The sequence below is a fragment of the Triturus cristatus genome, chromosome 2_2 (assembly GCF_964204655.1).
Source record: "Triturus cristatus chromosome 2_2, aTriCri1.1, whole genome shotgun sequence".
NCBI lineage: Eukaryota > Metazoa > Chordata > Amphibia > Caudata > Salamandridae > Triturus > Triturus cristatus.
The window spans coordinates 818,336,044-818,361,884 of record NC_140582.1 but is presented as its reverse complement, the minus strand read 5'-3'; the positions used below and the strand labels follow the sequence as shown (position 1 = coordinate 818,361,884).

Genomic DNA, 25,841 nt, shown 5'->3' with positions numbered 1-25,841 from the left:
GGCCTGCTTCAGGAGAATGAAGACCCTTGATTGCTCTGTTACTCGGTAGATATGCATCCCACAAGGACAAGAGAAGTGCCAGTATGCAGAGGACACTTCTGAAATATGCGAATATGTATGTCTTCCTGGCTGTCGCAGATGGAAGCAACATGTGTTTAGAGATTCCAGCCTCTTTACTGGGGTTTTAATTCTGCTTACAAATGTAAGAAATGCCCGACTTCCTTCGGGATACTGGTTCGAAAACAGAATCTCAATAAACAAGGAGGCGACCTCTCGGTCCTCCTTCAGAACTATTCCTGGCCAGGAAATTGTCAACTGTCACAAACTCTTTCACCATATCTGTGTGAGGCTGCGGGGCTTTGTTCATCCTACATCTGTGGACTCAGTCCAGTGGAAAAAGAGAGAGAGAAGCTCCATTAAAAGGCCTCAATTGAGAGAAACCACTCTGCACAAAAGACACCCAGCATTTAATATGTGCCATCAAAGGACACTTTAAGCAATCTGGATTTTGTTCATCTTTGCTTTTATTCCCAATCAAACAGCATATAAAGCCTTGTTGTAGAGCTCTGGTTGGAAGACGCTTTGAGGCCCATCCTACAAGTGAGGCTTTGGCCAGAGAAAACAAGCTGTGGTTGAGGGTGACTTGATTCACTGGTCGTAACTCAGCACCCATATCTGGCAGTGGGTTCTTGTGTGTCAGAATCCCACTAAAACGTCCCACAGACTCACCTATTCATTTGTTTTCCATTTCTGTTTTTGCCATAGACTTGGATTAAGTCGCATAGACAATACTGATAAGCATTGTATCCAGTGACTTTCAATAGAATAGAAAACCCATTTTTCTCTGCTTTTATGTTAACGTTTTCATTATTTTGTTGATGGTAGATTTTGCTTTATTTTTGTAAACTTTATTTGTAGATTATATTCTTACATTTTTACTGCACCACACTTTTAAGTGCTGTGTGTTTGTATTGCGCAACACGTCTTGAGGATAAGTCTTCATATTGGCCCATACTACTAAGAGGTGAGACAAGACTACTTTTGAGGAATCTTTGGTTTGGCCTTGGTCATTTTCTCTCACTTAAGGGAGTTTAGCAAATAGCACATATGATTGGTTAGTGCCATTCGCCTTTCAACACTGTCAAGAGGAGTTCTTATAATTTGCATAGCCACTGCAAAGTTGATACACACTATTGCAAACTCAGCTTCATTACATATATACCTAATGCATGTATTTAGCATTATTTTAACTCACAATGGTAGGCACTGTACATGATGACTGGAACTGGATGTTTTCAATAAATAAGTCTGACTTACCTCTGAAACCCCCCTTGTGAAAAGGGCATTTTACAATGCAATGTATAAGCGAGGAAGGGATTGCCCAAATAACCCCTAAGAACTTGGGCTTCAAAACACTAATTGAAAGAGAAGCTCTCCAGGGGTTGGATTTATAACAACATGTATTTACAAGCCCAATACACTGCATATCATTGGAACAATTCTGTTGCTTTAACTGTTGTTTTTTAAAATTATTTTTTATTGAGGTTTATTTCTTTGATGTAGTGGTCTGGTTACAATATAAAAAGAGGATCAAATAGCTAGTTGTCATATCATATTAATGAAAGAATAAATGACAGTAGCATGCACATGTTGAACAAACGAAAAGTAATATATTGAGTCTCACGAATACGCCCAAAAAGTCGGAAACACCTGGAATCGAGTCATAAGCATAATGACGTACATCCATATGGAGATAATAAGTATAAGATCTAAACTGAGACAGTTTGAGCACTCCACAGGAGCAGGTGCCATATAAAAGGGTGAAAGAAAAGAAACCTCTATCGTAAAGAGGGGGAACAGAAGAGTGGCTGAAAAATGTGTAAAGGGATAGGTAACACGGGGAAGGGGGCACGAGTGGGAGTGAAAAGTGGTTATCCAGGAGAAACCAGGGGAGCGTGGGCTGGGGACACAGTAAGCAGTGGGTGATCGAGTTGACGCCTACAGGAGTACTCAGTCCCACCATACTTGAATCCAGGAGGAAGAGAGAGTGGAGGGAGAGAGAACGACTGAGCTGGCACAGGGGCTTATGAACAACACAGTGGATTAGGGGGAAAAGGGTGGAGGGTCGTCTACAGTCAGCTCCTTAAAGTGGGTGAGCATGGTGTCCCAGGCTCCTGCTATGGGGCGTCGGCGGAGTGGCTGAGCTTCCTTTCTGCTTCCTCCCAACGGATAAGTGCCCTGTGCCATTAGGGAGGCTCTGTTGCTTTAACTCATTTGTTTATATGTACTCTTAAACTGTTAGAACACCAATGTCAATATGTTGGTCCCAAGCGTATGGCCTACAGTCAAGATTAAAATGTATCCATATTCAAATATTAAACATCAAATGCCCTTAAACAATCATTACCATTTCCCTTTTATGTAAAGTTACAAAGTCCTTGTAATATTCCTTCTATAGGGTGGCACTTTGATTCTAGTGCCATTCCTTACATCTGGAAGTAGTAACCATGGGCCTAACGTACAATGCATTTTAAAACCCTTCCTATAATGTACTAAACCCAATTAACGATTCGGTCAAATAAGCATTATGGAATAGCTATGTAAATGGGGCTTGATGAAGATTTCCCTTTCAAATACCAGTTCCTTAAAAAATGTATTAATGTTTTGCAGCCAAAATCCAGTCACAAAAAATATATATATTTTACCCCCAATTCGAAATTGATAGTGAGCCATTCCATTGAATCCACTGTTTACTGCTAAAAAAGGTTTGTTGAACTTTTTTTAAATGTGCCCATAAAAAAAAAAAAGGGGTTACTTCATTTAAAAGCAATCCCAGGGGGCGTGGCCAAGATGGCGGAGGGGGCGTGGCCAAGATGGCGGAGTAGACGGACGTCTTCCCCGTCGGCTCCTGCTCCGTGGAGGCCCTAGCCCTGGTTCCTGAGCTGCATCTCCCCCCACGCAGCGGGGGGACTGGTAGCGGAGGCTGCGGAGTGCCCGGGCAGACCGGTGCGCGGCTCACAGCCCCCGGAAAGACCTGGTGACAGGCGACAACGCGGACGAAGCAGAGGCGCCGCGAGGAGGCGGGGCAGCGCGCCGAGCCTGACGCGCCTGCCGTCGGCCAGCACATCACGCGATAGACCCGGTGCGCCGGAGAGGCCTGTGGACGCGCTGCGGAGTGACGCGGCCCCCTGCCTTTGCTGATCCGGGAGACGACCGGCGACCCGGCGGATGACGGCGGCGGGCCCTGGACCAGCATGCGGTGGGACTCCTCTGCAGGTAGCGACGAGGGGTGGCAGCACAGCGATCCCTCCTCCGGAGGCCTGGAGAGACTAGGGGCAGCCCCAGCATAAGCAGACGGCAGCGCTGGGCCCCCGCCGCGGCGACTGGTGCGACACGGGGGTGGGGGGAGCCCTCTCCCACCCGGACAATAACGTACCTGGCCTCGTTACACGGAGGCGGCGGCCCTCGGTAGGAGCAACGACGAATGGTGGGGAGCGCTGCTGCGGAGACGTGGTGGACCAGTGTGGAGTGCGGGGGGCAGGACTCTGAGGGGCCCCGACTGAGAGCCGGCTGCCCAGGACATGAGTGAGTGGCCCCTGCGGCCGGAGACGGGCAGGCTGTGCGTTTGTGGCGACCGACGGCCCAGCTGGAGAAGCGGCGGAGGGACGGTTTCCCCTCGCGCCCATCTGCGGAGTGTATCTCCCGGAGCCCACGTGGCGGTGCGGGAGGGCGATTGAGGTCCGTGGGCCCCCGTTCCGCAGCGGGAAGGGACAGAGCGGACCGTGTAGTGGCCCGCCGCCGTCGGCTGCGGAGGTAGAGGTGCCGGCCGTGGGAGAGCTCGGAAGAAGTGACTGCAGCCACGAGCGCGGACCAGGACGGCGAGCGTGGCGCCCTTTGTGCCGCGGGGTCGGAGACTGTAGGCGGCGGTCCGGTGGCTGTGTGGGTCCGAGTGAGGCCGTGCCCCGGCGACCATGGCTGGCAACAAAGGCGGGAGGAAGGGAGAGCGCACCCTTCCGGAACTATTAGGACGACAGCAGCACCGGGTGGATCAGTGGCAGCAGTCCCCTGGCTCCTCCGGAGGGGCGCAGGACACTGGAAACGGAGAACCTCCCCTTACTAGGTCTTTTATGGAGTCTCTCTTCAGTACCCTTCGGGAGGATTTCCAAACTCTGAAGAGTGAAGTGGCAGGTGAGGTGCGGGAGATGCGCCGGGAGGTGGAAGGCCTGGGAGAGCGGGTGGCCGCGGTGGAGGACAATGGTCGCAGACGGGACGAGGAAGTTGAGCAACTGCAACAGGAGGTGCTGCGCCTCAGGGACCAGCAGATTGACCTCCAGGCGCACGCTGAGGACCTTGAAAATAGGTCCCGACGGAACAACATTAGGGTCTTCGGACTTCCATCCATGGCCGAGGGGGCTGACGTCGCAGGATGTATGCAAGCCCTGTTCCGTGAGATCTTGGGGGAAGCGGATGGGTTTCCTATACGGATCGACCGAGCACATAGAGTGGGACCCCAACGAAACGCGTCGGCGCGGCCTCCGGACATTCTGGCTTTCCTCCTGGATTTCCCACTCAAGGAGCGCATCATGGTGGAGGCGCGGAAGCGGCAGCCTCTGACTTTTCGAGTCCATCAGGTGGCCCTCTACCAGGACCTGTCAGCCATCACGCTGCAGAAGCGTAAAACGTTCAAGGTAGCTACGGACTTTCTCAGAACACATGACACGCCCTATACCTGGGGGCACCCCTTTCGGCTCATTTTCCCCTGGAACGGTGCGATGCACCAACTGCGCTCCCTGCGAGAGACTTGTGGGGTCCTAGGAATCGAGGTACCGGAGGCCGAGGGGGCCGCGCAGAGGCGGGGGCGCCCATGGGAGGATGGATGGCGGAGGGTCTCAGGGCACCGGCCCTGTGGACGAACTGCTCGCCCGGACTCGCCCACCATCAGGGCCGGCATGGACGATGCGGTGATGGAAGTGGCCGGGACCATAGGTGTCAGCGACAGCGCGTTGACGGCATGAGGCAGCCCTGGGGGGAGATTACCACAGCGTTGTTTTGCTAAGCAGGTTGGGGGCCGGGCGGGGGCGGACGGGGAAGAGGTGGTGGCTGGACGTTCACTAGTATACCTTACCGAAGACCTGCTTTCCAGGGAGCGGGACTTGGACATTGAAGTTTCGGGACTTGGGGGGGACAAGTGAGGGACTGTTTGCATGTTATCACGGGGCAGGGGTTGTTCTGGGGCGGGGGGGTGTCGGGGGAGGTCGGGGGAGTTGGGGGGGGGGAGAGAGTTGTCCAGTGCGCTATGTCCGGAGCTGTTGCGTTGCCTGTGTTTCCCACATTTGTTTGGTTCTGTGCCGATGAGGAGGCACACGAGGAAGTGGATTGTGGGGTTGGAGGGTGTGCGGGGGGGGACCTGGTCACATTGGAGTGGGTGATGGGTGCTGGGCCATGAGGCGCGGGAGGGAGCGGCTTTGCATACTGTCTTTGGGAGACTGACTGGCGGTGTGAGTGGGGGGGAGGGCGCCTGTTTGCTCTGATCGCCGTGCAGGACGCTACCGCCTTTCTACACATTTCTTATTATGCCTCCTCATACCTTTAAGGTCGTGACCCTGAATGTCAGGGGTCTGAACAATCCAGTTAAGCGGCGAGCGGTGCTCTCCTTGTTAGAAAGCACCCAGGTGGACATATGCCTTCTTCAGGAAACCCACCTGTTACCGCAGGATACGCATAGGCTACGTTCTGGTAAATTCCCGACGCAGTTTTTCTCCTCCGGTACTGCCAAGACAGCCGGGGTGGCGATCCTAGTGGCTCGACATTTTCGGGGGGAACACATACACAAGCTAGCGGAGATAAAAGGGAGGCTGTTGGCGCATAGGTTTCGGGTGGGGGGCATTGCATTCACGATAGGCTCCCTTGACAGCCCCAATGATAAACAGGAGCGGTTCTTGCAGTCTGCGGTGGAGGAGATTTCGGCTTCGCCGGATAGGCATATCATCCTCGGGGGCGACCTTAACATGGTCTTTGACTCGGCGGTCGATCGATCGGTGCAGCGCGCCCCGCAAGCTGGGGAACTCTCGGCTGGCTGTAAGGCTAGGCTAGCGGAGGTGGACCTTCGGGACCTCTGGCGCCTGAAGCACCCCGTGGCTAGGGATTACTCTTACTACTCCCACGCGCACAAGACCTATGCGAGGCTTGATCATTTCTTGGTCACCTCTCCAGTGCAGGCCCTGGCATCCACTGTGGACATGGGGGTTATTTCCTTGTCGGATCATGCCCCTGTTGCGGCCTCCTTTTGTTTGCCGCCGTCTGCCGCCCCGGAGAGGGTCTGGCGCCTTCGAGAAACTCTATTACACAGGAAGGCGGTAACGGAGCGTATTGAGTGGGTACTTAGGGAATATCTGGCACACAATGACAACACAGATACCACCAAAGCCACCCAGTGGGCAGCTCTGAAGGCGGTCCCCCGAGGGGAGTTCTTGTCCATCTCCGCGGCCGAAAATAGGGAGCGCAAACTAAAGAGGGATGAGCTTACTGACAGGGTCTGGGAGCTAGAGCTGATCCACCGCAGAACGGGAGCTCCGAGGATTTGGCGGCAGCTCAAAGAAGCGAGGAAACTTCTCGCTGCCTTGGATGTGGACCGGGCGGAATATGCGGCCCTCAGATTGCGCCACGCCTTTTATACTGGGGGGGACCGCTGTAGTAGACTTTTGGCCAGTAAGCTCCGGGCCACCCGGCAGAGCCAGTCGGTGAGGGAACTCTCTGACCCCACAGGCGGTGCGGTGACAGATGACGCATGCATCTCGGCCGTGTTTCGAGTGTTTTATGGGCGCCTCTACGCGGGTGACCCGACGGATGAACCGGCTATGACCTCCTATCTGGACTCGGTCACTCTGCCTTCCCTGGACCCCGTACAGGCGGCCCACCTGAACAGGGACATTAGCATAGAAGAAGTGGTGTCAGCCATTGCCAGACTCAAGCACGGCAAGGCGCCGGGCCCCGATGGCTACTCGGCCCTCTTCTATAAGACATTCTGCGGGTCGCTGGCCCCCATCCTCGCCCGACTCTTCAACTCCTTTGCGGAACCTGGTGCCATACCACCTGACCTCTTGAGGGCCTCCATCACGGTCATCCCCAAGCCGGGGAAAGACCCTACACACTGTGGATCCTACCGGCCGATCTCTCTCCTGAATGTCGACTTGAAACTCTATACTGGAATCTTGGCGAGCCGCCTGGCGCTTCATCTGCCCGACCTTGTCGGCCCGGATCAGGCGGGCTTCGTTCCGGGGCGGCAGACGGTGGACAATACGAAGCGGGTGGTCCATCTGCTGGAAAAGGCCTCCCGGATTCCGGGTGAGAGGATGATGCTCACGGTGGACGCGGAAAAGGCGTTTGACCGGGTGCATTGGCCCTTCCTGGAACAAGTGCTGGTGAAGGCAGGTATAGGAGATCGGTTTCGTACCATGATTCTTAACTGCTATAGGGAGCCCTCGGAGGTGGTCCGGGTTAACGGCCGCACCTCTGCGGCCTTCCCCATCGAGAGAGGTACCAGGCAGGGCTGCCCGCTTTCGCCCCTGCTCTTTGCTCTCTACATGGAGCCGTTCGCTCAACGGGTGCGGACACGGCCGGCGGTGGAGGGGATACGGATGGGAAGCTTTACCCATGCGATCAGCCTCTACGCGGATGATGTCATCTTTACCTTGGCTACACCCCGGACATCGCTTCCAGCTTGTATGGAAGAGTTGGCGGCGTTCCGGGCGGTCTCGGGCTTCAAAGTAAATATGGAGAAATCGGTGGCTTTGGATGTCTCCCTGATGGCTGATACTAAGGCTTATTTGCAGGACAGGTTCCCGTTGCTTTGGTCCTCAGAGGCGATACCATATTTGGGGATTCAAATCGCCCCTACCTTGACCGCTATGGTTTCAGCCAATTACTCGGCCTTAGGTACCAAGATCAAGAACGAGCTAGGTCGATGGAATCACAGCATTCTGGCCTGGTTGGGTCGAATTGCTGCCGTCAAGATGACGATTTTGCCGCAAGTACTCTACTTATTCAGGGCCCTGCCACTGTCGCCGCCTAAGGGATGGATACAGCAACTACAGTCGGACGTGGCCCGGTTCATTTGGCAGGGGAAAAAACCTAGGCTACGGAGGACCCTCTCTCTTTTGTCCCCTGACGCTGGGGGCCTAGGTATTCCCGACTTCCGTAAATACTTCCAGGCGGCGCAATTGAGGTATCTGGTCGAATGGTGCAGGTGGGAGTCGGATAAGCATTGGCTTTTCCAAGACCAAGCGGTGGCGGGGCGACCTCTGCAGGAGATCCCGTTCTTGCACCGGTCCCACCGGCCTAGGAACCTATACGCCTCCTTCGTTACTAGGGTGCCTCTGCGGGTCTGGGATGCGACCTCCCTTAGGTATAGCCTCACCACATTTCCCTCGCCGCTCTCGCCGCTAGTGGATAATCCAGCCTTCACTCCTGGGATGGAGAGGGGAGCCTTTACGCATTGGCGGCAGGCAGGCTGTAGAGCCTTATATCACCTGTATGGCCCCGAGGGGGTCATCCCGTTTACACAATTTCGGCTGGACTTTTCATTCCCCGAAACGGAGAGACACCGTTATATGCAGGTCCGGCATTGGGCCCTTCAACCACAGGTGCGGGATGTGGCGGATAGGAGGCTCTTACCGTGTGAGAGATGGCTGGTGTCCCGTACATCAGACTCGAAGCTAATCTCGGACCTGTATAAGTTTCTGCAATTACCTTCCACACATTTCCACAATCCAGGGAGGGTCCGATGGGAGAGGGAGCTTGGGAGGACACTGAGCCACAAGGACTGGGACCACATATCTTACAGGGCGCGCCACTCTGCATACAATATGGGCCTCACCGACACTTTTACTAAAGTGTCCACGTACTGGTATTATACGCCTGAGCGGATTCATGAGTTCGATCATAGTAAGACGGCTACCTGCTGGCGAAGGTGCGGACAACGGGGAACGCTTACGCACATTCTCTGGGACTGTCCCCTCTTAACTGCCTACTGGAAAGAAGTGTTGGATGAAATTGACTTGTGTTTCGGCATAGAGCTCCCGCGCTTTCTGGCATATACCCTGCTAGGCCTCCCAAACGAGCTAATGTATCCCCTTAAGTCCAGAAGAGGCAGGCAGATCGCCATTGCACTCGGCTCTGCAGTTCAGAATATCTTGATATACTGGCGCACAGACACAGTGCCCACGATAACGGGCTGGCTCCACAGACTATGGCACGTGCTGGGGATGGAGAAATTGTCTTTGGTGGTGGCTGGGGATGTCACGCAATTTCAGGAACTGTGGCAACCATTCCACTCTCTGCTGCTCACAGAGTTTAGGGAGCTCACCTGCCCGAGGTACCTTCGCCTCCTGCGGCTTACGAGCCCGTCAGCGCCAGATCAGTGAGTGGGTCGCGACCCTCCTCCCCAATCACCTATAGCTTTGGGAGCTGGGCTGCATGTTAGTAGCGCACTGGACGGTGGGTGGGGTGGGTGGGGGGGGGTTTGGGGGGGCATTGGGTCGTTGGGGGGGGGTGGGGAACGTTTGTATTGAAATGTAGTGTCATGCCGAACTTTTGCCCCTTTTCAATTGCCGATCTTGTATTGCGGTATGTGAGTTTGGCTGTGGCACACTGACTGAATAAAATACTTTAAACATAAAAGCAATCCCAGACATTGTGGGCCCCAGCAGGACACAATGCCTGTAACTATGGCCAATTGTAGTGGGTTGCAATTTGCGACTTGCCTCATGCACATTAATGAAGTAGGTGAATTTGCAACTGGCTACGATTCCGAATTTAGTGAACCAACCTATTACTACATTCGCTGGTTCACAAAATTCGTTTCCATTCGCAAAAATTTGGTATGCAATTTGCAACCACTTTTTGCATTTGGAAAATCCGTACATTAGGCCCTATAACACGCTGAATTATATTGTATTTTTGATATATAACTCTTTCTCATTAAGAGTCCACTTTAATGCATTTTGTTATTTCTCAGCTCCACCAAACATACTGGCAAGCAATACAGCCTTCTCTATTTTATGCCCCCCCCAGGACATGTACAAGAACCACATTCAACTTCTCTTGCATAACGTTAAGATTTTTGCATTCTTGCACTAACAGGCGTTTAGCGGTGGTGTTAAAAGAACCCTATCAATTTATTTTCATCACTTGAGACAAAGCGGATTTAATCCAATTCATTCGAGCTCATTAATCGCATCTGCCTGTACGTTTAGTATACACATATGCCAGTGGTGGCTGGTGACATTTGAAAGCGGTGAGGCATAAACGTTCTGGATGACTGCCCTGAGGAAAGCGAGTGTAGAGAGGGTTCTCCCTCTCTATAAAATTTTGAAAAAAGAGTGGGCAGATGGTGCATTTTCAAGCTAATTTGAGAAAAGTTTAAACCACTTGGCCAGGGCTAATATGGTTTCCAGTCTGTGCATATTTCAGTTCACCATTTACAAATGTTTCCCCTGGACCGTGCTGGTGGCTTGCAGGACTGGGCCAAGTAATACACTGCTATGTGGAAGAATCTATTTGCCTCTTGGAATTGGCTGTAGAAGCTTATTGGGTGCTGCAAAGATTTTTCCTTAACCTCTTGCACTACCAGTTTGGGTTTTTTCACAGGAGATTTTCGTTCGCTATTCAAAAGTCACACGACACAACTGGATCCAGTTTAAACCATTCAGAAGCCATTCTCCATGGATCTAAACTTTGTACATAGATTTATTTAGATTCTGCTGCCGTTAGGGCTGGAGATGCTTCATGCAGTGGGTAGGAGAATCGCTACATGCGTCATCATCATGAACACAAAAGGCCTCACTAATCTGTTCCCTAAAGCATCACCTGTGCTACGAGCAATGGAAAAGCTCAGTTGTAATGTGAGCTGCCTTAATAGGGGACCTGCAGCAGGAAGCGGCGCGAGCCAGCGAGGCCAGGGTATAATGGAGCTGAGCGGTGGTGCGTCCATTGGGGGCGTTGGGGCATTGCCCACCAGCCCGCGCCCACAGCTCCCTCGGCGTCTCTGAACTTAGTTTACTTAAGTTCAGATCGCCGAGGGAGAACTGACAATCATGTCAGTCAGCATGACGTCGCACTGCCCACCCCCTTCAGAGTCTGAAGGGGGTGGGCGGTCTGGCGTCATGTTGACTGACATGCATTGTCAGACCAGCCAGGGACAGGCAGCAGCACAAGTGCGCATGAGTGGGGAAGGTGAGCGAATTTTTCACCCGTGCCCAGTCATGCGCACTTGCGTTTCCACTGGCTTGCGCATGCCCATTAGGAGCCCCTCGGTCTCCTAATGGGCAGGCGGCGGGCAAAGAGCAACCGTGCCCTAAGCCTATCCTGGCGCTGCAGCAGCGCCAGGATTGGCTGAGGGGTTGTCACTCCAGTCCTGTTACAAGAGGCGCCATTGCCAACGCGGACCAGGAGCAGAGGCGGTCAGGTAAGTTTTCATTTTTTAAATTTTCTCCCTCGGCCCCCCACCCCAGCGAGTACTGCAGTGCGAGCCGCGACTGATTATACGTGATTTATAAAGCGCATGGATGTCCTAAAAAGGTTTCCCAGCGCAAGTTCTAATTTGCTATGTTTTGCAGCAGATGCTCAATTCCAAGATAAGTTTTATTTTATTTTATTACCGGGCCGCTCCCCCCCATGAATCCGTGCTACTCTCCCTCCCTCCACCCATCATGCCGGCTACCGCTGTGAACCCATATCTAGAAAATGTATTCTATCAGCCTGTCCTTTCATAGGTGACTTTTTGACTTTGAAAATAATTACACTGCGATTATTATTTTCTGTATTCATGATTGTCGAATCTAACAAATTGGTCGTCTTAGAACTAGCGTCCTGTCTCCGTGTCTTGCAGTGGTGTCCTGTGATCACCTTCGGTATATTTATTTAGTTTCTTGCCAATTTGCTGAGAGCAGGCGTGGCGGTAGTTTAACTGCGTTTGGGTGCAGGCGTATGCAAGGCAGGGTCAGGACACAGAGTTCTGCCTGTTGGTATGGCAGGCACTGCATTCAGACTGTCAGACAAGACCATTGAGGCGCTGTACTACCCCCCCCTAAGCAGTATTTACACTCTTAAATTCGGCTCCTTGTTCTCTCACTCTATTGCGTTTCAATGGAAGCTTAGTAATTTCATTCTAAAATATGTTATGATTCTGTTTTAATGTCACTTATAATAAATAAGATTATAATTTAACGAAATATCATATAATAATAAATATCTGGTGGCTTGGGGGTCAGGGTTCACCCCTTGCCCTATAACCCGGGCAGGAGTTGCGGATTGGTTTGGGCATCTTTTACAGAGCCAGGTTATTCCAGTATTAAGTTGTACTTTGTGCTGTTTGTATGTGAGCCCTTTGGAAGAGTGGCTGCTCAGGCTGCATGGAGGAGACAAGTGTAGTGTTTAGGGGTTGATTATAATTAGGGCTCCCGGTTGTATGCTATTGATTTATGTTTTCATCTGTATTTATCTGTATCCAATGTTTGCCATCTTATCTGTATTTATTCATATTTATTTTGTGTTTGGAAAACACAGGAAGTCATAAAATGGTGTTTTTAACATTTATTTAACATGCATTCATACTTTGATGCCTGTCTTGTTTGAGCAAAGAATGGGTGTGTTACTTGGAGGATTAGTGCTTGGCTGTGTGCTTGGGACATTAGTGCACAGGTGTGTTCCTGGAGCATTAATGCATAGGGTGTGGCTGGACAATTAGTGCGCAGGTATATGCCTGGAGCGTTAGTGCACAGGTGTGTGTGTGGAACATTATTGCACAGGTGTGAACTAGGAGCATTGGTGCATCGGTGCATTAGTGCATGGGTGTATGCCTGGGGCATTAGTACACTCCGAAGGGTACTGGCGATTGTTTCCTTCTTCTGAGGTGCGTTTTGCACTTTTGTTGATATTTTTCACCAATGATTATGTAATGTTCTACAACAGGAGTATAATATAGGTCTGTTGGGGCCTACAGCAGCACACATTTATAAGAGTTCACAGGGGTGGCATTATTAGAGTTTGGGCTAAAGGATGGTGTGAGGTGAGAGTGAGACTGCTACAGAGTGTGTGACTTTGCACCGGTTGCTTAGTTTGTGTTTTTGGTGTTGAAGGTTGCTGTGTTTAAATTACGTTTTTTAAATAATATCTGACTGAAAGGTAGAGTGTTTGGGTGTTGGTTGAAATTTGATATTTGATGGTGGTACCGGTGTTGTGTTGCTGGTTGGTTTTTGATGTTTGAAGGAGGTGTCGGTGTTGTGCTGATTGATTTTTGAATGTGGTGCTAGTGTTGTGTTGCTGCTTGTTTTTTTTTTAATTTGAAGGTGGTACTAGTATTGCATTGCTGGTTGGTTTTTGATGTTTGAAGGAGGTGCTGTGGTGTTGGTTGATTTTTGTTATTTGAATAGTGGAATTTTCTGCATGCATTGCCAATTAAATCATCATTGTGCAACTACCTGTAAATATGGTGATACATAATGTTCCCCATTTGCCCAATGTAGCACTGCCGATAATCGCACATTAGTGCATGATTTTTAGTTAATTTTGGCCTAGGTACCCGTCAACATGAGTGACTTAGCAGCTACAGTGGTTGTGAAAAGCATTCCCCAGGACTCACTCTTTTTTGGAAATTTCATAGTACAAAATTAGCTGATTTTGAAGGGAAAAAAATGAAATACATATTTTGACTGACACCAGACACCTCTGTCCTGTGCATAGCTGACGCATGACCTGGTATCATTTGTGGAACTTTTAGCTTGCTTTTCATCTTAGCCCTGGGCCCCTGAATTCCATCTTTTGTAGTTTAATTTTGAACATTTTAAATGTGGGCTCAACAAATCCAATATGCAAAATTCTTATGGCTAAAAAGCCATGACCAGCTGAAAGAGTCACGCATACTGAGCCCCACGCTGTTTAATTTATATAAAATGTGTATGAATTAACTTGTTCAATGAATAGCATCTATAAATATATGACAGTGACCTTTTAGTACAAACCATCACTTGTAAAAGAATAGCACACAGTGGCACAGATGGACAGAGCATGTGGTAGGCCGACGTCTGATATGCATCCGATTAGACTGACAGTTTTGCCAGTCACTGTCTTTGTTAGAACAGTTTCGCAATTGCTTTATTAACCTTCCTGCTATCTCAAAGTTGCTTGAAAATGCACCATTTGCGCACTTTAAAAAAAAAAAATTCTCAGGGATAGAACCCCCCCAAACCCTCCGAAGGTTGTTCAGACTTGCTTGCTACGCTCGCTCGCAACATTACAGTACGGCTATTGTTTTACGCCCTACCACTTTCAAATGTCACCAGCCGCAACTGCTTTACAGTGCTGCAACCTCGCCCCCGGGATTCATGTGTCAGAGACACCCTCAGGGAGGAAGAGCGACCTCCACACACCGAGGCATTGCCATTTGTGCAATGCAGCGGACCTGCATTTGTGGCACAGCCGCAACAATGTGCATTTGAACTAACAAGGCGTCGTTTGCATGCAAGCACGTTTTTATGCCTGCATAATAATGGCTGCATGTGTACGTGTATATCTGTGTTTAAGATGGCATGTTTGCAGCGTATAGACGACACTGCCCGCTTTGGGGTTGTGTTGTGGCAGCTGTTCCCGCTTAAATAATTAATTGAAATTGGGGCAGACAAGAAAATATTAACAAACAGCAGGTTTCTTAGGAGCTGTTTAAAACTGTCCAACAACTGACTCTGTTGTAAATTACTTGCCCATAACAATCAACAATTACAATTATTTACATAAACGCTTGCCTGTTCGCAATAGAACATACTTCCGTTCATTGTGAACAACAGGGCTTTCTTCAAGAATGAAGCCAAAAACGTTTCTTGGATTCATTATTAGAGGATTCTTTCAACTGGTGACAGGGCTCTTATGGACAAGTAAAACATAGATTGCCTGGAGTCATGACCAAGCGCGGCCCCTACTTCGTTATAGAGTGTATAACGTGTCTGTATCCCCATGCCCGTTAAATGTTATGAGTGTATACAAGAACCCATGCTGTGACCCCACGTCTGTCTGCACTCCCAACAATTCACGGATGTGGAGAATTGCTGGGTCCTGCCGGGATTCCGGTTTCGGTTCACGAGTAACTGCCGTTGCTGGACGAAGCTGGACCCCACTCTGTTCCAGCCTTGCATATAGCCGCCCATGTCCAAAGAGGTGCTCGCGACCTGACAGTGAGCAATGGCAGACCTTTTTACACGGAGCACTAGCAGACATTAAAAGAGCAATAACAACCAAGACAATAACATATATATATATATCGTAGTCGCGGCTGGCAAGCAAGGTGCGGGGAAGGTTCGAGCGGGGGGGTGCAGTGATTAAAATAAAAAAACTTACCCTCCTTGACCTCTGGATCAGTAGCGCCGCCACCTCAACTCCTGCCTGCCGCTGCTACTGGCCGTGTTTTGCCTCGGCAGCCTCCCTCCCCTCCCCAAAGCCAATCACAATGCTGCAATGGCAGCGTTGTGATTGGTAAGGCACAGTGGAGAGCGCCCCAGCCGCACCATTTTCTCTATGTAGGCTGCATGCAGCAGCCTACATAGAGAAAAAGAGGGAGTGCGCATGACTGCTTTGTTCGGCCCTGGGGCCGACCAAACAGTCAGTACCCACAACAGTGGGTAAACCACTCCCTTGTTTCTGCCTTCTCACACTGCGAGAAAGCAGTGGGCGACGCCCCACGCCCCTATGGAGGAGCCGCCACTGACATATGCACATTTCAATGCATGGGTCTTATTCGGACATACACCAAGGAAGTAGCCTGGCAGTACATTACAGCAAAAATATTATCACTACTTGAAATGTGCTCTGTTAGTTCACTTAACAAAGACACTCGAATTACCACAGTGGTGAGGCTCATCGCTGAGGTCTCCGCAGTCATCGTATCCATCGCACACAAAGCTGACATTTAGACACTTCCCGGTGTTACAGCGGAACAGGTCCTGGCTGCAGTCTACAAAACAAACAAGCAAACAGAGAAAGAAAACATCAGTAAATCTCTGCCCTTTAAATTGTGACCATCCGTGGTGTAGGCGGTGCATTAGAGATTTGGAAAAACATGTTTTGGAGAAGAGATTAGACAGAGCAACAAAAAAGAGTTTATTTATACAGACACGCCAGAAAATACTCAGCAACATGTACATTTATTCCCACAAACCTTTATTCCAACAAACCTCAAAAAATGTTGGCTGACAGATAGAATAACACGTGGGGGGGGGGGGCAGTTGAATACTAATACTTCACCAGAACACCCCTCACGCTGTCAAGCTTAATATGATCTGAATAGCCCTGACAATTTTCACAGTTTCAGCTTGCATGTGCAGCACAGCAACAAGAAAACTGGACAAGTGATACTGCTTTTGCTATGATCTATGATCTTATAATATTTGTTGTAAAGTCATCCGTGTGCCCTGGGCACCCCCCAATTTATGCTGACTGGTACTGGTGGTAACGGACTCTGACTGTGCCTGGGCTCTGCTGAACCAAGCCCAGGGCCAGTGCTATACTGAAAGCAACTAGAATACAGTGAAAACACCTACATACACTAGGGTACACTATGGTTTAAGGTACCCCTATGATTGGCATGACCACCCCTCTAAGGCCCTAGTACCTAATAGGGCAGGAGGATAAAAACTACCTTTAAGTCCCTAGTATATATTAGGGCATGGCAGTTTACAGGCCAGCAGTCTTTTCTGCACTTGCATGTGTGCAGTGCTGAGACCTGAGGTCAGTATAAAAGTAGCCCTGTGTTGCAGGACTGCTTTTAACATGTGAAATGTGCCCAAACACAACTTTGGTGTTTGGGGCACTTAAAAATCAATAAACTGCATTATTTGGGCATATTGGATACCCCCAGGGTCTCTCTTAGGTGTGCCAGTGCTGGGGGGTCAGGTATTTATAAGGAGGACGCTTTTCAAATAGGTTTTATATGCCTTGGGCTTGGTGAAATTGGACATTTAACTTCCAATATCGTAGTAAAGTGCTCCCTAAAACCGACTTTTCTGCTAGGAGCAGTGTGAAGTGAGGATCGGCAATATTTTTGCATATTCAGAACGCCTAAAGTGTCCCCTAGGTATTCCAGGGGTTAGGGGTCCTGTAGATATAGGAAGGGTCCTTATAAAAGATGTTTTATAAGCCCTCATGTTGGAGAAATTGCCCCGTTCATTGTCCCCATTTCAGATCCCCAGCCACATAGGTTAACATGGCAAGAAGTTATTAACTAATAATTCCTGCCAGGCGAATCATGAAAATATCATTCAAGGACTTTCTAGAATTGTATTGATAAATCCAACAACATGCTATTGTTGAATTTATCCTAAAATGTACAGACAAGCATTTATGAGACTTTCTTGTCTGTAAGCCAAAATCCAGCCTTCCAGTGCTCTGTTCTGATTGGTCAGCGTTAAGTGGATTGGACCGGCTGCTTTGATGAGGTAATAAGTAGCCAAGGGGTGAAGGAGCCATTCTGGGAGGAGAGGGTTCTGCTACATAGGAATGCCAGAGCAAGGGGGAGGGGTCATAAACAATAATCTTCAAATAGGAGGAGACATTCACGATAAACCAGTTTCATTTACACCTGACACTTTGAACTCAGCCACATGGCAGGCTTAAGGAACAAATGCACAAATGCCAGGGGGCGGGAGAATATGGAGATGAGCCATCCTGGAGGTGGGTTTAGCCAGCTCTTATCTCTCTGCTGGGACTTAAGCGATATCGAATTTTGGAGAAATAGTGCTTTCTGGGAGACCATTGTGCAGTGGCGGCTTCTCCGCTATGATGGAGGGGCGTCATCCCACTGCTTTTGAGCAGTGGAAAGTAAAGGAAATATAAAATGATAATAACTTAGAGTTATTATCATTTTATGTTTCCTTTGCGGGCGGGCGGGTGAGTGGGTTGCTCTCCTCCAGGAGAAGGGCAGGGGAGAAGTGCTTTGCCCACTCCTAAGTGCACAATGACTGTTTGGCCGACCCTCTCTGGCCTCCCAAAACAGTAATGCCCACTTTCCCAGTTCTTCATGTAGGCTGCATTACAGCCTGCATGGAGAACATTCCCAGGCCCCCATTCCATGTTTGAGCGTCAAACCAGGAAGCTCAAAACAAATCACAACGCTGCATTGCAGCATTGTGATTGGTCAGGGTAGTCTGGGTGCCTACCAATCACAACGCTGCATTGAAGAGTTGTGATTGGTTAGGGGAGCCTGGCTGTTCTTAATGTCCCACGAGGAGAGCAGGGGCAGAGATGCGGGACCTGGCAGCAAGGTTAGTGTATATATTTTATTTTACTCTTTTCCGTTGTGCAACCCCCTCGCCCTTCCACCCTTTCTGTCGTCCACCACTCACATTGCGCCACACTTTCGAGGAAATGGTCATGTTCTGAGGCGTCATCCTGCATCTCATTGGACAGGAGTGCGCTCCTGTGTGACCCCAGAGAACACTGAATAAGTATCTGAGACGGGCAGTGCTTCTTGAATCTGCTATTTGAAACTACAGAATAAGGGTCAGTGCTGGAAGTTTGATTTGCACCAACCAGTCCCTGCACTCTGACTGACTGTACCTGCGGCACAATCTGGAACTACAGCCCTGTGGATCAAACCTGCTTCAAAAGGACTAAAGAGTGGACTCTCTGCAAGCTACAGGTTTACAGAGCTCACCTGGACCATCACCGCCAAGAATCCCCAGCCTGGAGTACTACCAGTGCATTTTGTAAGGGTTTTGTCCAAGTGGATTGTGGGAATTGAAGTCCCAAACTTTCAAGGACCATCTTGGAGCTTCCAGACCCTTGGAGTAATTTTTGGACACTTTGGGACCCTCAAAGGAACTTCAGGAAAAAGTTCAAGAAGTTTGAAAAAGTTTGGAGCAAGTTTGGAAAAAAGCTCCATAAGTGGACTAACTCGACCTGGCCAGTCAAGCTTGCGACCCTCAACCGCGATCCGACCTGCCCTTCAGGTTGTCCCTGTGATAGCTCCAGAGGTTTGACTTCCAGAGTTTGACCAGGAGTTGGTAGAAACCCAAGCCGACGACCCCTCACCGAATCCAGCCTGGTGAAGAGTATCGAGGCACCCCAAAAGAAAAAGCTCCGTAAACGTTTCTAAATCCGAATGTAGAAAAGGTAACGGGACCAACTGCAAGAGTCAAGCCGCCCACCTTCAACTGGAGCTAGTCTGGATATCTGGTTTGCCTGGCTGGAAATCTCCGAAAGTCTGCCTTTCATAAGTTTGACTGGTAGCATGTTGCAAGGCAAGCTAGCGAACCCTCATCAAATCCGGACTGGCTGAGAGCTTTGAGGGACCCCGGGAAGGAAAACTCCGGAAAAGTTTCTAAGTAAGAAGGTAAAAACCTTGATTGAGACCTATTGCGAAGGGTAGCCGCGCAGGGCTCCATCACAGTTGGCCTGAAACTTTGACTTTGTCCCAATAGGTGCTCTAGGTTTCTATGTGCTATATAGTGCCAAATCTTTCAAAATTCATATCTTCGGGTCCCTACATTGGATTTTATTGGTATCATTTTAAAGGTAAAAATATTTCATATTTGTATAAATTGGTGTTTTTGTTGAGTTTTTATTGTGAGTTGTGTCTTAATTATTTACTGAATTGGTATTTTTAAATGCTTTACATACCTGTCTTTGAAGTTAAACCTGCCTGCTCACAGCCAAGCTACCAAGGGTTGAGCATGGGAATAATTTTCTAAGACCTATTCTGAGCCCTATATTGTGATAGTGGCATTATTACCAGTGGTAGATGCATATTTACCACTACTAATAATCCACTTTCCAACAATATTTTTAAAATAAAAAGCGGATAAAAAGGGGATAATGACACAATGTGTGGAGTAGCCACTGAGAAGAAATCATGATTCTGTGCGACGGAATCAGAAATCCTTTGAAAAGGGTAAGAAATATACACATTGTAGGGTACTTCTAAGCTCCAAGTACATAACAGCTGTAGTTATGACTCACAAAAATTACCAAAGTACACACAGGTTTTCGTGAGTACGCCTACTACTATGGCCTGCCTACCATATGAACAATCTGCAGGAGTAAACTCAGCGGAAATATGTGTTACCGTATTTTACCTCTTTTTTATCACTTACAACTCCAAGAATTTTGGGGTTAGGACATAGCGATTCTCAACCTGAAAACATACTTCAACTGTTTTTGAGCACTTTTCTAGTGAAATTTGCCTTGCGAAATGTTTGTGAATGTCTGCCAAAGTTCTGGCTATAAGCTGCTTTGAATAAAAGTTATGATTTTGAAGATATTCCATGTGTTCTTATAGCCTTCTCCTGAAACTCTGACTTTCTTGCAGATTACTTTAAACTATCAATTCCATATAATTTACTATGGTATTTGTGATGGCGTACCCTGTCTTCCAAACCTTCTCCTTTCCATTGATGATGGAAAGCTTCCTCTGATGGTTGACAGAGTAGGGACAGTCAGAGAAAGGATATTACATCACCCAACCTATTTAGTGTATGCAGTGCAATGTTTTTTTTAGGGGGATTTAAAAATAATGCCCCCCAACACACACACACAAACACACACACACCCTGGGAGAAACTTCCCAAGGCATGGTGGAAATCAGATGTTTGTTAGTTGTTTAAAAACTCTCACTTGTGAGCTTATTTTTGAAAAACAAAAAATTTAAATAAAAAGTTTGGAGGACGTGATCAAAACTGATGTTAACTGTCCAACAAACCTTTTGTAACTTGAAGGGAATCGCTGTGACTGCGGTTTCTTTGAAGCTAAATAGATGTCTCTTTGGCCAGAGGTCATCTCTGAATTAGACGGGCGTTAGCCCATTAGGATGGTGGTGGTATTAAATGTCCTCCTCCACCCTTACATACTATTGTCCATTTAGCCATAATCAGGCTCTTAGTTCGGAGGAGTTGGTGCCAGTGTTATCATGCTCTGTATCTAGCAATTTGATAAATACCTCCCAACAGTTCTATTTTCATACCAAATATCTCCCTCCTTTTGCAGCACTGCCTCACTTGGCTTACTGCAAACCTTCCCAAAATCCACAAAACTAGGTACTTCCCCCCAGACTTGAATTAGCAGATTTCTGGTGCTTCCACCTCACTAGTTCTTTATTTGGGTGAGATTTCCTCCTTTCTTCATGATCCAAACTGGCTTTTTGTTTTGTGGGGTTGGAGCCAGGAAGTCTGGAATGCAATTGGAATAAATGGTAGAAGTTTCTGGCTGCCATATTTGGCATCATGTAGTCAAAAGAAGAGGTGTTTAAGCTGCCTTTTGGTCTGTTAACATTTTATATCCTTCTCTCAGCTAGCTAGTCTCTACTAACTGACCATTGGTTGACAATGCCCCAGTCTTCCTTGGTTCAGAGGCCAAGTCATTTTCTTCTAAGAACACATTCGTTAACAGCCAGCCCAGGATTTTGCAGTAGACCTTTGGAGTAGGGCTGGGAGACACACGGATTCTAAACCATCTGATTTCAGATAGCATAAAGTGCAATTTCCTAAAGTTACTTTTCCACAAAACTGATACAAAAATCTAGTGTTACTGTTGAATTTGAGGGAATCCAATGGAAAATTGTCAAGAAAACAGAATTGGTGAAAGAGGCCCACCTAGGCATCGGGCTATGCCATCCCCCCTGAGGGATGGCAGATTGGGAGTTTTACCAAAAATCAGCACTCAAGGGGGCTTGGGGGGGACGTTGGGAAGGGAAGGCCTCTAGACATCAGGGAGATAGTTTTTGTTTCATGAAAGAATATGGGGCGTTTACCCTACCTATAAAGCCGACCACACTCTTTTTACCCTCCCGGAAGGCAGAGGATCACCAGGGCCCATGTAAGACTTTTTTATTTGAACAAACTTTATTGTTTTATTTTCTTTTTTCTCCTGGTGTCAAACAGACAATCACTTTATACATATCGTCCATACATCGTTATAAACATTTGACGGGTAAGACCTGCATCAAATATGTTACGTATTGATCATCGTGTTTATCTTGAGACGTTACACTTAACAATTAGTTCTATGCAGTGCATTCCCACATTCTTAAAATACCAGTCGCTTAACAGAATATTCATAGCACATCAACACCCAATAACACCCCTCCTCCTCCCCTCCGCTTCCGCTATGGTAATATAGTGTGCAGATCAATTGAGCGACTCTATCAAGCTAAATTACTTTGCATGTAGGGTATGAACGCGCTGCTCCTTCTATAGACTGCAGGGGGCTAATACACTTTGTACCATTTTAGTTTGGTCACTATTGGGGTACTTGGAACGGCTAAGGTATTGTCTGGGTTGATATTTCTATATGCTTCCACCATTGTGTCCCACTCCAAGGAAATTGAGTTCTTCCTCAGACAACAGGCTTCCTCTCTACGCAGCGCCAGGCTTTGCCCTCCCGCCCATCTGAGCACTTCAGTATGCCACAGACACAGGGTGGGGGCCCTGTCTGACTTCCAGAGCATGGTGATGGATCTTTTTGCCACTATAAATGCTAAGTCCGGAAAACAGAGCTGAACCTTGTGGGATTTTGTCCGTCTGCGACTACCTAGCATGCATTCAAGGGCTGTGTTCCCCATGGGCAGGCGTGTTACGTTTCCCAGTATGTGTGTAACCCCCCTCCAAAACGTTCCAATGCATACACACGCCCACACCATATGGAGTAGGTCCACTTCAGGTAGTGTGCATCGGGGGCAGTGATGTGCTGTTTCCGGGTACATTCTGTGCAGTCTTTGCAGGGTCAAGTAGGCTCTATGTACGATCATATATTGAATAAACTTGAACTTGGTGTTGCATGGTATTTTCCGTGGATATTCTAGTATGTCCCCCCATTCCCTGTCCGTTAAGTCCTCTCCTACATCTGCCACCCATTGTGTCCGCAGGGCGTCTAGTGGGATTTTGGCATGTGTACGGATACTGAGGTATAATCATTTTAATGAGGTGACTGTCGTGTCCCATGTAATACAGAGAGTTGACAAACTCGTTCGTCTGGGGTTCCTCCTGTTGTGGAGCCCATTGTCTTTTAATGTAATGTAATAGGGCGGCATGTGTCATGTATAGTGTGGCAGGCGCTCCCGTCGCACGATTAAAGGCGTCGTGGTCCTTAAGTGTCCCATCTCTATAAAGTGCCCCTATAGTTTCCACCCCTACATCCGACCAGGGTCCAAGTACCCTTTGTGTTAGTCTACCGCTCATCAGTGGCACACCAAGCAATGGAATGTTAGCGGAGTATCTACCGCCCGAGAGGTATATCGTAGTGCCTTGCCCCAACAATGTAGTGCCGTTTGGAGGAGGTGTGGAAGCACCGGGAGCACCTTACTATTTGGCAACATTAAAGTATGTAGCATTCCCTGCTCAATGTGCCTGGAGTTATAATCAATTTCCTGCAAGTTGCGCCCTGCAGCCCAGTAACAATACCAAAGGGGATGATGGACGACGCGTTTGAGCACATCAAACACTCACCCCCAGTCAACTGATCAGGGTTTAATACATCATCATTCTTTAGCTCACTTCACCACCCCAGTTCAGACATGGCCATATGCAAATCAGTCTGACCCTGTGCCTCATGGGAACAGTCCAGCCCGAACTGCCAAGCCATGTCTTCCCTGGACCAGAAACAAGCATCCTGGGACTGGTTTCGGGTTTATAACCCTCATCAGCCAGGCTATCTTGAATCCAGTGGCAAAGTGAGCAAGGGACCCATGTCTGGGCATACCCTGCCAACTTAGTGCGAACAAAGCGATACCAAAGGGGATGATGGGTGGAGCGTTTGAGCAAATCAAACACTCACCCCCAGTCAACTGGTCTGGGTTTAATCCATCATCATTCTTTAGCTCACTCCACCACCCAGTAGGACAGCCACTGAATTTGGCATGCATAATAGTACGCCAGGAAATCTTTAGCTCCCATGCTGCCCCCCGTGTGCTGATTTGGAGTTTCTTAAGGCTTATTCGACGTCGTCCCGTACCCCATATCAAATATATGAGGATAGTGTCATTGTGGGATTCGCTAACGGCAGATTTGTAAAGTAATATAGAAGACAGGGAAGTACTACCATCTTAGATAAGGCCACACGACCCATAGCCGATAAGGGCAATGTGGTCCAGAAAGCTACCTGCGATCGTGCCTTACCCAGGTTGCCCTCCAGCATGTCCACTTGTGAACAGTACACGTTAATGCCCAGGTATTTAAAGGGGTGGGGGGCTACTGGTAACTTAAGTTCTCCAAAAGCAATACAGTCTGGGTGTATTCGGTCATGAAAGAAAAAGGCATGAGACTTAGATTCATTGATGGTTAAGCCTGATATCAATCCGAAGGTACAAATATACGGGGAAGCAAGCCCAATCCCTCCAACAGGTCTGCCGTGTCTACAATGAGATCGTCTGCGTATGCCAATATCAAGTGTATAGATGTGCCTATAGGGATACCGCACTGTGTGGCCTCTTGTCGTATACGGAGTGCCAATGGCTCTAGTGCCAGAACGAACAGTATCGGGGACAGGGGACAGCCTTGCCTCGTACCCCTGTGGATACTATATTCCCTGGAGATAAGCTTCACAGTGCGGACTCTTGCAGTGGGTGCAGCGTACAATAATTTTACCCACTTCACATATTCAGGGGGTATGCCAAAGCGTGCAATAGCCCTGAACATGTAATCCCCCAACAACGTATCAAATACTTGTCTTATATCCAGGGATATACAGCCAACGTTTGGGTGATGTATGAGGTCAGCAGACATGATCTGATGCAGTCTATGTAGATTTAATGAGGTGTTCCTAGCTGGTATAAACCCACACTGATCTATATGAATCAACCTAGTAAGGTATGGCTGAATTCTGTTAGCCAATACCTTACTTAAAATGTTGTATTCCGTACACAGCAGTGACAGGGGGCGATAGCCTGACATATCTGCATGATCCCTGCCTGGTTTAGGCAAGGACACCACCAGGGCCTGTGCTGTGGTACAAGGAAGATGTCCCACTTCAAGGGATGTCTTATATAACTCCTCCAAACATGGAACTAATATCTCAGAATACGTATCAAAGAATTCCACCGGCAGCCCGTCCGGGCCCGGTGTTTTATTACGCGAGAGTCTGCCTATAGCTGCTTTAATCTCTGCCCTGATAATAGGTCCCTCCAGGTCCTTCTGCATATCTGGCGGGGTTTGTGGATAGGGTACGCCCGTAAGGAACTTATCAATGGACGACTTCTCTAAGGGGTTTGGTGTGATGTACAGCCCCTCATAATAGTCGCTTAAGGCGTAGCTAATAGCACACTGTGTGTCCACGATCCCCCCTCCCCAGTGCAATGCGGCTAATGACAGCGTGGTTAGGTCGGCTGGGCTTGTGCATCATGGGCGCTCATGTTTTTCGATCTTGCAAGTTGAGGGGACAAAAACAGGGCCGCAGGGCCACTTTGGAAGTGGATATCTATGGTGCTTAGGTCCCTCAACGGTTGCTCAACCTTGGAGTCATTGGAGTCCAGATTGGACTCATACAGGCTTTGGTTGCTGCACGTGGTCCAGTACCTTGGGTATTAATCCTATGCAGCTCCGGTTGGTCCTGGCATCTTTTCACTGGGTGGGGAGTAGGTTCCAACCTCTTAGAGCATGGTGACTTCTTCCTGGGAGGCTGCTGCATTGGTGAGACCCTGGAGAGGCAGAACGGTGGATTGAACTTTACTGTTTGGTGCCTGCAGCCTGCAGGGGATTAGCTCCTCTACTCTAAGGGAGATTGCTGGCAATTCGCGAAGTACTGGCAATCCTCTGAGTTTCTTGGCAGATGCACAGCAACAGGATGAATCTGTTTGTTGCGATTGTCGGGGC

The 25,841-nt window shown here is 48.7% G+C and overlaps 1 protein-coding gene across 1 annotated transcript in view; it reads right to left on the bottom strand.

Annotated features, from left to right (window-relative positions):
• Positions 1-25,841, bottom strand: part of CORIN (corin, serine peptidase) — a 1,570,916-nt gene that overhangs the window by 596,833 nt on the left and 948,242 nt on the right. Inside the window, exon 7 of the mRNA XM_085642146.1 lies at positions 15,890-16,000. Coding sequence (XP_085498272.1) covers positions 15,890-16,000 — 111 coding nt within the window. The remainder of the gene's footprint in view (positions 1-15,889; positions 16,001-25,841) is intronic.